The 13834-nt window shown below is 50.2% G+C and overlaps 1 protein-coding gene across 1 annotated transcript in view; it reads left to right on the top strand.

Moving 5' to 3' along the window:
- Positions 1–8582: 8582 nt before the first annotated feature.
- DKK3 (dickkopf WNT signaling pathway inhibitor 3) overlaps positions 8583–13834 on the top strand; it is a 45553-nt gene continuing 40301 nt past the window's right edge. The window contains exons 1-2 of the mRNA XM_059067922.2: positions 8583–8781; positions 9382–9628. Of these exons, the coding sequence (XP_058923905.1) occupies positions 9416–9628 (213 nt within the window). The 5' untranslated portion in view covers positions 8583–8781; positions 9382–9415. The remainder of the gene's footprint in view (positions 8782–9381; positions 9629–13834) is intronic.

Below are 13834 nucleotides of genomic sequence, written 5' to 3' on the forward strand. Positions count from 1 at the left end.
TCAGGGCCAGCCCGGTGAATTTCCAAAATAGCGCTATCAAACTGGCAAGGGGCTATTGTCTTGCAGAGATATTAAGCAAATAGACCCATTCCAAGTGTCTGCTTTAGATCAAGAAGGAACACAGCGTGAGTGACAGCGACCGAGGGATAAAAATGAGAAGACACAATTTTAGCAGTAGCTATCCAAATTGCTCCAATTTCCCTTGCTAACAGTGAGGCTTTGGACAAGTCCCTTCATTTGACTCTTGCTCACATATCATCAGGGAGCTGGATGGAAATCATATTGCAGGAAGGGATGTGCAGACCATGAGGGAGAAAAGAAAAAGAGTTTAAAATGCAAGAGCCTCAGCTGCAGGACCTAAGCGTGGATGGGAGCATGTTCTGGGTACAGATCGTGTTTATTATGTGAACTTCTGACCCAGCCATGCTGGCGGCACTGTGCACCGAGGCAGACAAAAGGTTTGCCTGCGTAAACAGAGAAGAGCTGTCTGCACAAGACCCTCCATAACCCTTTGTGGTCTGAGCAAAATTTCCATGGACACTCCCTTCACCCAGCCTTTCTTAGAGCCCCAGCTGAGCGCACACAAAGGAAGCTCTGTTCCCTGCTTGCTTTGCAAGAGTTTTGTTGGCTGGTGATCATATCATAATAGCTCACATTCACTGATGCTTGCTAAGTGCCAGACGCTTTGCTGAGTGCCTGTCAGGCTAACATCAGTCCCATGAGGTAGATGCAGTTCCTGTCCTCCTTTTAGAGATGAGGAAAGCGGGGCTCAGAGACGTGGAGAGACTTGTCCCAGTCACCTGTGGAGAGTAACGCAGAACTGGGGCTGTTCCTGGGCCCCCTGCCCTTTACGATGACAAAGCAATGCCTTCAAAAGAGAAAGTAGTTTAAAGATGAGAAAACGAGTTTAGAGAGAGAAATTAGATCATCCAAGTTTATAAATCTAGAAGGTAGCAAAACCATGACTGGAACACAGTTCCTTTCCCCACATCATGATGCCCCAACTGCAGGCTGCCCTGCAGTCTGCAGAGTGTCCTGCACTTGACCAAGGACAGAGTGTTTCCTGAGAGGTGCCCCCTCCCCTGCAAGCTGCCTGAGCACTTCAAAGTCCAGATCCAGGAGTTCCACACACCTGCTTGAATCCCTGGCTCAGACCTTGGGCAAGTTACTTCATCTCCTTTTTTCCCCCATTTTCTTTTAATTTAGGTGTAATTTGCATACATTAAATTCAGAGCCGTTAGTGGACAGTTCTACCAGTTTTGACAAATGCATAACGGCATTATGTGTCTACCACCATCATCAAGGTATAGAATCCCCCAAAGGTCCCTGTGCCTCTTTAGAGTCAACGCCTCCCCGCATCCCAGCCTCTGGCAACCAACGATCTGTTTTTTGGTTCCTATGGTTCTGCTTTCTTCTAGAATATCATATAAATGGAATCAGTGTATAGCCTTTTGAGTCTGGCTTCTTTCACTTGGTATAATGCATTCGAGATGCGTTTGTGTTGTGCGTATAAGTAGTTCATTCCTTTTTACTGCTGACCAGCAAGGATATTAATGTAGCAAAACCCAACAGCAGCCAGCCCACTGGAAACACCCGGTTATGCCACTGAGCTCTTCACCTATTAAGTTTTGACTCATTATCTTCAAGATGGTACAACTATTTTGGAGACGGTGGTAGTGGAGGCAACTGGAAGCCAGAACTGAATCACAGATGCACAAACACATCTCTTGGGGACTTCCCAGATTATCTTAGTGACAGCAGGTGTGGGCTAAGAGGCCTGTGGCTTGGGCACTAATGTGCCCATAAGCTAGAGAATCCTGGGGTATTCAGGTCATGGCAGTTAGGATCAGAGCCAGAACCCAAACTCAGGACTATCCAGCTCCAAGTGCAGCATTCTTTCCACTCTCCAGCAGCTTCCAACCACATCCAGAGGGAAGCAAGTGCTACTGGCCATTGCTCAGGTCAGGGGAGAAGCTGATGGCATGAGAGGAGAGCTTTTGGGTGAGGCTTGATGAAAAGTGAATCCTCAGCAAGGTTCTAGAATGTACCCTGAGGAGCTCTCTCTCATATGTCTGAATCAGCATCTCTAAAGGGTACTCAGGCATCTGTATGGTTCAGTAAGCTTCCCAGCTGATTCTATTATGGAGCCAGCATTGAAAATTGCTCCAGGCAAGAAATAAACACACCATTTTGACCTGAAGCAATGGAGAGAATTAGGTAGAAACACATTTCTAGATAGTCTTCCTGTATGGTTGCCTAATATCAATTCTTCTGTCTTCCTCTTTTGGTGCTGGCTCCACCAAAATTCCCTTGCTCCTTAGTCATCACCCACTTCAGATACACATGTAAGAATATACAGAGCACATGAATCCACCTGCTAAACAGCAAAGCAAGACAGCCAGGCTCGGGGGTCATCCCTCCGGTGCTGCGTTCCAAGGGTGACGGCCAGGAATATGGTCCTCTGGGTCTCTTTTGTTCACCCACCTACAGAAACCTGGTAAATTAAATGTATGTTTTGGATATTCAGGGGCTGTTACTCATGGAAAATCTGAATCCATGTGAACACTCTTTCCAAGGCCAGATGGAGTTTCCATTCAGAAAAATCTTGGCACCAATTTCTTCAGAACAATGACAACTTCCAGGCAGGAGCTGGGAAGCCTCATTGTAATTGGTGGCTGGCACTTGCGGGTCAGAGACATTTCCCTGTCCTGTTGGGCCTGGTGGCCCTCTATTTCTAATTTATGCATCTCCTCTAATGCAAACCTTCCTTGATGAGGATTGCCTTGTTTAAATATAGGCAGCCCCACCCCAGACATTTAAGGCTGCTTGGTAGCCAGCCACAGAAAGTTGTGAAACCTAGCTGGAACAAAAAGGGAAGTATTAAAGAAGAATCCCAAACATCTCACAGAGTCTAAGGGGAGATGGGGAAGCTGCTGGCTTTCTAACTCATGAAAGACTAAAACCCAGAACCAGAATGACATCATGGGGTGAGGCAGCCCCTCTCTTCCCATCACCCTCTCTCTCAAGCTCATAGGATCTCATTTCTCTAAATGTGTCTCTCCCTCAATCTCTCTCTCTCTCTGACTTTCTCTGTGTTGGCTTTTGTCCTCAAGCAGCTGAACAATGGTGTCTGCAGCCTCAAAATCCAGGAAAGAATCTGATGGGTCAAGCTTCAGACAGGTGTCCATCCTGGTCCATTCAAAAGGGTGGGGGAGGTGGGTCATCCATGAGGATGCCACAGGATCTCCCACTCCCACAGAGGTGATTGGACCAGCGATGAACAGCCCCAACCCACTATGGACGTTCTGAAAAGAATCAGCTTGTCTTTTCCTCTGTCTTACTGTCCTGGCCGTTACCTGCTTACTTCCGTTTCTTTGTTCACTGTGGATTCCTGTGGGCCGGGAGCCCAGCCCCTATCAGGCCCGCATTCATTCAGGATTTCCGTATTGAGTGTGAACTCCCTGCAGACCATCAGCAGGACAGGACAGGAGATGGTTGCAGGGCCAGGTATCCTGGGCAATCTCACGGGGCCTGCATTCCGGCAGGGAAAACAGCTACTAAATACTAAATAGATATTAAATAGCCATGCAGATACATGATGTCTGAGCCAACTCTTCTCGTTTGTGTCCAAATTGTGTTCAGTGTCGTCTATCTGAGATGGCAGGGAAAGAAAAAAGAGAAATGTGTAATAAATCCTTCCTTGGTCTAATTAATTATTCTGAATGGTTAAACTTTAAAAAATCGGTACACAGTGGTCACCTATCCAGATTGAGTGCCTCTAAGTCATGGGTGTCTGAGGTTTCCTGGTTTGCAAACTGTTCCCTATCCTGATGATGGCGGTGAGTTGGGGGATGGGTTGATAGATAAGCCCCACCCACCACCCGGGGTCCTTACCTGACTCCAGTTCCCCCGTCCCAGGAGGAAAGCTCCCAACCATTGGAGCACACAGAAGGGCATTTTATGAAGCGAAATGCCCCTCCATTTGGGTCTGGTGTGGACCCTCCACTCCTCTCTCTCACCTCACAGCAATGGGGGCCACTGTTGGGCCTTGGGGAAGAGAGCATTTCTGCCAAGAACAGATCTAAGAAAAGTCTGTTTAGCTCTTAGAGGTGTTTTGTTTTGGTCCGGTTTTTAGCGGGTACAGGATAGGGATTGGGAGGGGCTTGCCTTTTGCTTTTTTCTTTTGTTTCAATGTATTCACAAACTATTTCAAATATACAGAAAATAATACAACAGACACACCCATATGCCCATGTGTAGTTCATCAACGGCAGCATTAAACTGATGTGAGTCTTTGGACACTTTTGCTTCAGAATTCCTCCATGCTGCTACATCCTCTTTCTTAAAGAAATAAAATGTTACAAATGTGACTGAAGACCTTCTCCATCTCTTCCCCCACCTTTTACCTCAGAGGCAGCCAGCCTATTTCTGTAATTTTTTTTTTTACTATATTTGTAGCATCCATAAACAATAGATAGTTGTTTTGTGTTTTAAAAATAAGCACAGGGGCTTCCCTGGTGGCACAGTGGTTGAGAATCTGCCTGCCGATGCAGGGGACACGGGTTCGTGCCCCGGTCCGGGAAGATCCCACATGCCTCGGAGCGGCTGGGCCCGTGAGCCATGGCTGCTGAGCCTGCGCGTCCGGAGCCTGTGCTCAGTGACGGGAGAGGCCACAACAGTGAGAGGCCCGCGTACCAAAAAAAAAAAAAAAAAAAAGCACGAATAGCATTCTGTGCATCTCATTTTGCAAATTGCCACATTTGTCTTTTGAAATTTATCCACGTTGTTGCCTAGAAATATTGGTCCATTCCTTTAACTGTTGTATTCTATTGTTTGTAGAAACCTGTTCATCCATTCTTCTGCTGAAGACACTAAAACGTGTTTTCAAGCACATGGCCATGGGCATCTGTGGGGTGGACAGCTAGACCTGAAATTGCTGTGTTGGTGCTGACTTTGTAGGTCATTTCCAGCAGGTGACAACCTCTCTGTTGCCACCTCCTCAACCCTGAAATGAGACTCCAATAGAGAAAATGTGAGGACTTAGAATTTTTAAATAATTCCAAGAAGTGTTTCCAAACACCCTAAAAGGAAAAAACAATGTCCCTGATGGATACAGAGCTTAGACCAGTGATATAATGGAAATTGTGGCATTTTAGATAGTTCCTTACCCTAAAGATGATCGATCTGGACAGCCTTCTACAGCTCTGCCTGCTCTGTGTGCCCCTAGGCCCATCCGCTCACAATGACCATCCAGACTGCGACCCTTTCTCAAGTCAGGCCCCCAAAGCACAGGGCTCGTCCACTCCTGCCCCTAAGCTTCTAGGAGCCCAGAACATGTGCGGTCTGGCTGGGGCCCATCTCTGCAGCTGCCTCAGTGCTTTTCCTGCCTCAAGGTGGTGATAGGATTGTATGAAGCTGGGCAGGGAGAGCCCTTATATTTGAGGACTCTAGATTTTCTTACCTTTCCTGTCTCTTTTCCCTTTTATCTCTTTCTTTTTTGCCAGTTTCACTTAATAATGGCACTATTGATACATTCCCACCTTTCAGAGTACAAAATTTAGACCCCGTAGGAGAAAACACATAACCCTTCACCGGTCACTTGGGAGCAGCTCAAATTTTTCTTTTTTTTTTTTAAAGTTCATTCTGAAAGTCAAGAACTCCAGACTGCAGGGCAAAAGATATAAGATAGAAGACAAGTCTTATTTAGGGAAATTCCCAGTCCCTTAAGCCAGCAATAGGGAGGAATGGAAGACCATGGTTTGTTCTATAAATCTGCACCCTGCAACTCTTTTCTTGGCCCAAAGTGTGCCCTCTGGCTGGGGCCTCCATTCTGCTCTAGTTTCTTCCTAGTGTGTGTGCCTGGTGGGGAATCTGGAGATTCAGTTCCAGGCTCTTTGCACAGGATCGGCCATCCTCAGAAAGCTAATGAATAGCTGAGCCAGGATGCAGAACAGGGGATGCTGGGGGGGGTCAGGGGGCTTTCCCTGGATTTTTAGGAGGGCTTAACCCGGAGGCCCAGAAATTTAAGAGAACATGTTTATCGCATCTTGGTGATAAACAGTGATTTGAAGACGTCTGCAAAGAAAGGCAGTCATGAGAAGGAAAGCTAAGAGCACTGGTTTTAAAGTCAGCCTCATGTGGAGTCTAGTTCCAGACCAACCGTTCACCTGCTGTCTGGGCAGAGGGTCTAACTTCTCTGAGTCTCCAGGCAACTCACTATAGATTTGGGGTGTGCACAGTCCCCGATGCCAAGAAGGCCCCCAATATCCTTTCTTCCCGACTGACACTCTGCTGTGGACTCAGCTGGATGGACATGACAAAGAGGCCATGGTCCCTTGTAGGGGAGGAAAAATGTCTCCTCAACCCTCTTAGAGTCCCCAGCTGGGCCTAAGAATTAAACTGACATAAGACAGCAACAGAAGAAAAGCATCCACATTTTATTAAAGTTTTACATGTACATGGGAGACGTCACAGGTAAATGAAGACTTGAGGAGGTGACTCAGAGCAGAAAGCTTATATACCTTTTAGACAAAGAAATGATAGATTTGTGAAGAAATGACAAGGCAAAGGGGGTTGGGCTAGGGACAGTGAACTGTGGGGAAGTGACTGGGAGTGGTATGGTGAAAAAACTAAGATAAGGATTATTTTAGTAAGTGTGTGTTTGTACCGATCCGTTTTGGCATTGACTTCCTCTCTGGTGATTAGGATGTTCTCTTCCTGGTACAGGGAGGGCACCTGTCTCATGAAAAATTTTATGGCCTTTTTGTAGGTAGAAAAGGGCAGGTCAGAGAGCCCTTCTTACATCTGCTGTTTCTCAAGTGCCTTCAGTTCAAAATAATCAATATGCCAAAGTGGCCTATTTGGGGATAGCATGTCCTGAACTCCCTCCCCCAAACACATGTTTTCCAAGTGGTCACCTGCAGAAATTGCTCATCAGATGCTCCCAAGTCATCTCATTCTTCCTGGCCAGGTTTATAGCAGAGGCGTTTGGCAGTGAAGGGTGAAGCCTCTGGAGCCAGATTTCTGGGTTCAAATCCCAGTTCAACCACTTACGAGCTATGTGGCCTTAGGAAAGTTTCCTTATTTGTGAGATGGGAATAAAAGTAGTAGTACCAACCTCAGAGGTTGTTTGAGAATTAAATGAGTTAATACTTGTTCCCGGCACATTGTGAGTTCTCATAATGTTACTGCTCTATTGATATATCACTAGCAACTGATATAATGACCAGCCCAACCATTTCTCAGGGACCAAGTGGTGTCTTATAGCTGAGGCCCTGGTGACACAACAGTGAGCAAGTCAGTCCCTGCCTCCTAGGAGTTCGAGGTCTCTGGGGGAAATGGGCCAGTGACTAGAGACACCATGGCAAGTCAGGGCTGCCATGGGGAAGCACATGGTGCTGGGGGTCCTAGAGGAGAAATGGGATGGAGCAGGGATAGGTAAGGAGAGACACTGAGTCTTGAAAGATGGGGTGGAGTTAGCCTGGCCAAGGGGAGGAGGGAGGGCTGTCCAGACAGAAAGAGTAAAAAAATAGGAGGAGTTTTGACAAATAAAACACAGGTTTATACCTTACCACTTGTCAACTGAATTAAAAACAGACAACATGAGAGCTGTGAGTTTCAGTTTTCTTTGGGGACTTAGTGAGGACTGTAGCCGGTGAGACAGTCTCTCAGAAAGCTCTGTGGAACTGTTCCAAAGAGGTAAGGGGGAAGGTCAGTATATCTGTGATTTTGGCAAAGGGGGTACATGCAACCAAGCACACATCTCGATAGAAAGTTGCTGCTAGTCATGAGGAACAGATGTGTTAATGAACGGTTTTAGTGTCTAAGTATGGGATGATACAAGAGTTTGGGTTCATAAAATTTTCTCCTGAAAAGATCTATCTGAAGGCCTGTTCTTCCAATTTCTCCAGAGCACAGAGTGCCTCATTCCTGATCTCTGCCCTGAACTCCTTTCAGGGGATGTTGAAGGTCTGCGACTGCAGTGGCTAGTGACTTCGTTCTTGTAGGACCAGATGGTGAGCATCGTTTTTTAGCTGTCCTCCTATAACCTCCATTTTACCTTTGGGCTAAATGGAGAGCAGACGAATCTGCTAACTTGGCCAGATTGGTAAACTCCTAAGGAGCAGAGCTGGGATTGACACCAGGCAGTCTGGCTGCAGTGTCTGGTCTTAACCACTCTGCTATACCGCCCTTAAGGAGCTTGCTGACATTCTCGGGACCTAGTGCGGGAGCTAGGATCGGGTTTTCTTGGCTGGAGTACTGAAACAACCACGGCAGACAGATGAAGGCCAGCTTGTGATGGGCCTTGAATGCCAGGCTAAGGGGCTTGGATTTTATCTTGCCTGCTGGGTAGAGGATGGCTTGGAAAGGGCAAGGTGGGACCCAGAAAGAACACCTTCCCCTCGCCTCCCGTAAACTGTGGCAAGAATCTGGGCCAGAGATGACAACGGACTGGGCTGTCGCGGGGCGACGGGATGAACAGACGGCGACAGCTTCCGGTAGAGCCGGGCAAGGGCTGCAGAGGAAGCCAGCCTGGGGCGGGAGGTCGCCGGCGCCCGGGCCGGCCATTGGCGGCGGGCCGGGCCGCGGCCCCTCCCGCGGGGCGGGGCGGGGTGGGCGGGGCGAGTGCTGCGGGTTCGCCCGGGTAGCAACGCTGCAGCATCCCTCCGAGCTCCCCGCACCCGCCGCAAGCGCAGCGCGCCGCTTCCGCTCCGCAGCCCCGAGGCGGCCCCTGGAGAGGCCTGGCAGGTCTAGCCCGGAGCACAGCTCGGTCCAGTCGGGGTGGGTGAAGGGCGGCGGCGGGGAAGGGAGGTGGCTCATTTCGGTAGCTCCTGGGTGGGGGAGGGACTGCGCTCAGGACTTGGTTCCGACCCCGGCTATGGGGAGGAGGGCGGTGATGAGCTGTTCTCTGACCACCCAAGATGGGGGCTCGGGTAGGGATGGGCTGGGAGTAGGGTCGCGGCACCAGAGCTGTGCTCTGACCTGGTCGAGGAGGGAAGAGGGCTCAAACCCGGGACCAAGCCGGGGTGGGGGGCCGGTGGGGAGGGCGGTGAGGGGAGAGCGTTGTAAGCTTGGGCGCGCCCGGGTTCTGTTGCTCGCGGGAGGGGGCTATCACTGGGGGCGGGGGCAGAGCACAGCCTGTGCCGGAGGATGCGCCAGGGGGTACGCAGGGGATTCGGGCGCGGGGCTGAAGCGGGTGGGGGTCTTCCCTGTGCGGGGTAGCTGCGTCCGAAGGGGACTCGTCCTCCTCCCATCTGGGGGTGGGTGTGGGGAAGCGGGACGCCGGGGGCGGGCCCGGCCCGTAGTGCCAGAGGCGGCGGGGCGGGCGGCGCGGGCCAGAGGGTGGTCGGCGCGCCTCTGACAGCGTTCTGGCACGCGCAGGCGGCGGCGCGGCGGCGGCGGGCGCTGAGCCGAGATGCGATGGCTGGGGGGCACCCTGCTGTGCCTGCTGCTGGCCGCGGCGGTCCCCACGGCCCCCGCGCCAGCTCCGACAGTGACCCCGGCTTCGTTCGAGCCCGGCCCGGCTCTCAGCTACCCGCAGGAGGAGGCCACCCTCAACGAGATGTTCCGCGAGGTTGAGGAACTGATGGAGGACACGCAGCACAAACTGCGCAGCGCGGTGGAGGAGGTGGGTGCGCCCGAAGGGCCCGCGCTCCGGGGAAGCGCGAGGCTGGCGACAGCGGGGGCTGGGGAAGCAGTGCTATGAGCGCTGGCCAGGGTCCTCAGGTCCGCTAAAGGGCTGGGCAGGGCGGGCAGCAGATTCCGAGTTATCCGAAGGCAGTGTGGGGTGACCCCAACTCCCGCCTCGTTCTGCCTTCCTGCCAAAAGCTCTGGATCTGAGTTTGTCCACCCGGAGACTCCCGCTGGACCTGCCCATGGGCAGCGGGCGTCACCCCCTGCCTGCTGGCGGCCGGCCATCACCTTGCAATTATCTTCAGGTGTGCAGTTGGCCTCCTCCTGTTCTCAGCGGAGGCTCGCAAGGCCCCTGGTATTCCAGCGCTGTGGTTTTGCTGAGGAAGCTCCAGGCATCTCAAGTCCCAGCTTGTCTGTTGGGCTTTGAGCTTGTGCCATCTTCCCGAGAGACAGTTAGGGTGCCATGTGGGGACAAAGAGCCCTGAGCTTTGCTGGCAATCTGTCTGGACTTCCCCAGTGCCATGTGGGGCAGAGAAGGAAACTGGGAGTCCTAAATCCCAGCAGTGTCCGTTGTCAGAGGGTGGTGGGTGAGAGGAGCGGGAGCAGTGTGGAAGGCAACCTCCCACCCCACCCCAAGAGTGCTTTGGAGTCAGCCCTGGACTCAGGGCCCTCTTCTGCCATTTACTAGCAGGTGGCATTGGGCAGATCCCTTAATTAACATCCTGTACCTCAGTGTCCCGTGAGAATTAAATCCATGATATGTGTAGCACCTGGCATATAATAGAGGTGCAATATATAGCAGCTGTTAGTTATCAGATACCAGCTACCTTGGGAAAACTTTGCTTGGCCTCTTCCTTCCATTGCCTCCCAGGTCCAAACACTATGGATGGCACCCTCTATGGTGGGCATGCAAGCATCGCCAGGGTTGCCTGGACCGGAGGTGCAGCTGGCCCACCTCTCCCAGCCAGGTGGCCCTGCTGCCTGGGGTGGGTGGGTGGGCATGGCCCCTCTTGGTCCTGCCTCTGCTGCAGCCTGTCTTTGGAGAGAAGCCAGCCACACAGTGAAGGAGTCAGTGAGAGACCAGATGTCTAGGCTGGAAGGTCAGGTGCCTCCACATCCCTGCTTCTCTGCATTGCATTTGGACAAAGTTTCCAAAGCTGGCTCTGGTCTACCAGGAGAGGTGGCTTTCTCGCCCCACTCCTGTGTGGTTTGGGTTAGTTCCCCTTCCACAGCAGTTAGCCTGGTAGACCCTGGACACTGGTGAAGGGGACACTGGATTGGGAGGCGGTTGCATGGGCAGCTGTACCTGAACATCCATTGGACAGGCCAGATTCTAAAACCTGTGGACTTCCTGTTTCCTGAGAAAGCGAAAGAATCATAACGTGGAACAATGAAAGGGGCCGGGGCATCAGAGGCCCCAGTGTCTTTTCACTCTGCCCCTTCAAATTGAACTGAGCTCACGATCCTTCTGGTTCCAGAGCAGGTCATTTGCTTCACTCCTGCCCATGGATTCCCATTGAGCCTGACCAGGTCACCTGCGTGTTTTCATTCAGTGTGAACTTGCCCGTGCAGCATGGTCCTCTGCCGGCAGCCCCTGGTGAGGGGGGATGAGGGAGCGGCAGGGCCCCTTCAGTCTCTACATTGGTGAGAGCAGTTTGTGGCCAGCGGGACGTGGTGGTGGTGCTCACTCTGAGGGAGCTGGCCACGTTGCCTCTGCCTGGGCCCCAGCCTTCCTCCTCCAGACATGGCTCTGCCTGACTTCTGCAGTTTGCCACCAGGGGAGACATGGGCTGGCACCTCCACCCCACTCCGTGGGAACCAACCTTCCTTCTCTCATCCCAGCTCTGCCACTTGCGAGTGATGGGATCCAGGCTCTGAAATGGAGGAAATGTCCATTTCCCCTGGGGGTAATGGGGAGAATTAAATGAGAGGATGTAAGTAAAGCAGGTTTTCTGGTCGTCTAAAATGGGTTAAGTAGGGACTTCCCTGGTAGTCCGGTGGTTAAGACTTGGTGCTTTCACTGCCGTGGCCCCGGGGTTCTATCCCTGGTCGAGGAAATAAGGTCCCACGAGCTGCGCAGCACAGCCAAAAAATAAAATAAAATAAAATGAGGTTAAGTAAAATTGATGCAATATAAGTTGCTCCCTCGTGTGGTTGTAAGGACTATGGGAAATTGTTGGTTCTCAATAAATAATGGCTCTCATTATCATCATATTAATAACACTAGTATGAATGATAACAAAAGAACCACCAGTGTCTGATATATGATAGATTCACAATAGATTATGGCTATTAATATTAATTTTTTAAAAGAGACTGGCAGAAAGCCCCTTAAATCTCATAAACACAAGATCGTTGCTATTTTCTTACTGTCCTAGGGAAGAGCCAAAAAAGACCCGAGGCCAGATGCATTAATTGTTTACATAGTTGCATCATGAATCTGCTTTCAAGTAACTCCCTGACATTTAAAATATTCCAGCTTAGGCTTCCCTGGTGGTGCAGTGGTTGAGAGTCTGCCTGCCGATGCAGGGGACACGGGTTTGTGCCCGGGTCCGGGAAGATCCCACATGCCGCGGAGTGGCTGGGCCCGTGAGCCATGGCCGCTGAGCCTGCGCGTCCGGAGCCTGTGCTCTGCAACGGGAGAGGCCACAACAGTGAGAGGCCCGCGTACCGCAAAAAAAAAAAAAAAAAAAATTCCAGCTGACTCAAGCTGCTGATTTCTCTTAAGGGGAAAAAAGTTAACTCTGCTTGTAGGATCATTATTGAGGGGAAGCAAATCTTCCAATGGTTCAGTCTGGGCTGTTCCTGTTTTCCTGTTTAAAATTATTCTGTATGTTACTGATAAAAGTATTGTGAGGATAAAACCATTCCCCGCCCCTCCATTGCCACATCTGTAACTGGCATATTTTAGAATGTTCTTATCACCTCACCTATTCCTAGGAAGAATCCCAATACCAAGCCTGAATTTCTCTCTCCAGTTTTTCTTACTCTGCTCCTTTAAGAGACACACAGATTCACCCAATTGTAGGTGCCATTTTAAACAATATTCACATTCCTCCTCTGTGAAACAAGCCCTGTTGCTTCAGGATTAAGTTTCTCTTACTAGTGGCAGTAATAGTTGTGGTTGAAATTTCCACTGTAAACTATACTTTTAGCTTGTGGTGCCATGAAAGAGCTTTAGCTCATTCTGTTGAAATAACCACTGGCTGAGGGGGAGAAGGTTTTATATAAAGACTATCTGTTCAGCCCAGAGCAGATTCTAAATTTGGTAACTTGTCAATTATTTGCAAGCCAAACGGAGGATTACCATTCCTATAGAAATTTTAAAAGCATTAAAACATTCCATTCTCCTTCTGGATTTAGTCCCTCTAGCATCTCCAGACTCCTATTCTTTCCCAGCTGTATCTTTTCTATCACTAAACATCTCAGGATCTCTCACTTAAATTTTTTTTTAAATTAATTTATTTATTTTTAGCTGCATTGGGACTTCATTGCTGTGTGTGGGCTTTCTCTCTAGTTTCAGTGAGTGGGGGCTACTTTTCATTGTGGCGCGCGGCCTTCTCATTGCAGTGGCTTCTCTTGTTGCAGAGCACGGACTCTAGGTGTGCAGGCTTCAGTAGTTGTGGCACGTGGGCTCAGTAGTTGTGGCTCGCAGGCTGCAGAGCGCAGGCTCAGTAGTTGTGGCGCACGGGTTTAGCTGCTCCGCAGCATGTGGGATCTTCCCGGACCAGGGCTTGAACCCATGTCCCCTGCGTTGGCAGGCGGATTCTTAACCACTGCGCCACCAGGGAAGCCCTCTCACTTAAATTTAAAAAGCCTTTTTCTTAGTCTTAAATCTGTTATCTTAGCTTCATCCATTTCTACTCCTTTTTATTAGCAAACCCTTGGAACACATGTTATTTACTACCTGCTCTTTCCACTCCTACCCAGACATCCCCCGGCAAACTAGCTGCTTCTAAAACTGCTATCTTAGACGAATATATTATGCAAGTATTACACCTTGGCAGGGTGACAGATACTGTCTCAAGCACTCAGATTTCATGATCCTTAATCGTTACATCTGCTCAACAAAGTAGAATCATCCCCATTTTGCAAACAAGAAAGCTGAGGTTTAGAGATATTTGATATCTTGCCCTGGGTCGCGTGGCTGCTTTGTGGCCGAGCTGGGACTTGACCCTGCCCCCCATTACCTGACTCCAGA

This window comes from Kogia breviceps, chromosome 7 (genome assembly GCF_026419965.1).
Source record: "Kogia breviceps isolate mKogBre1 chromosome 7, mKogBre1 haplotype 1, whole genome shotgun sequence".
Classification (NCBI taxonomy): Eukaryota; Metazoa; Chordata; class Mammalia; order Artiodactyla; family Physeteridae; genus Kogia; species Kogia breviceps.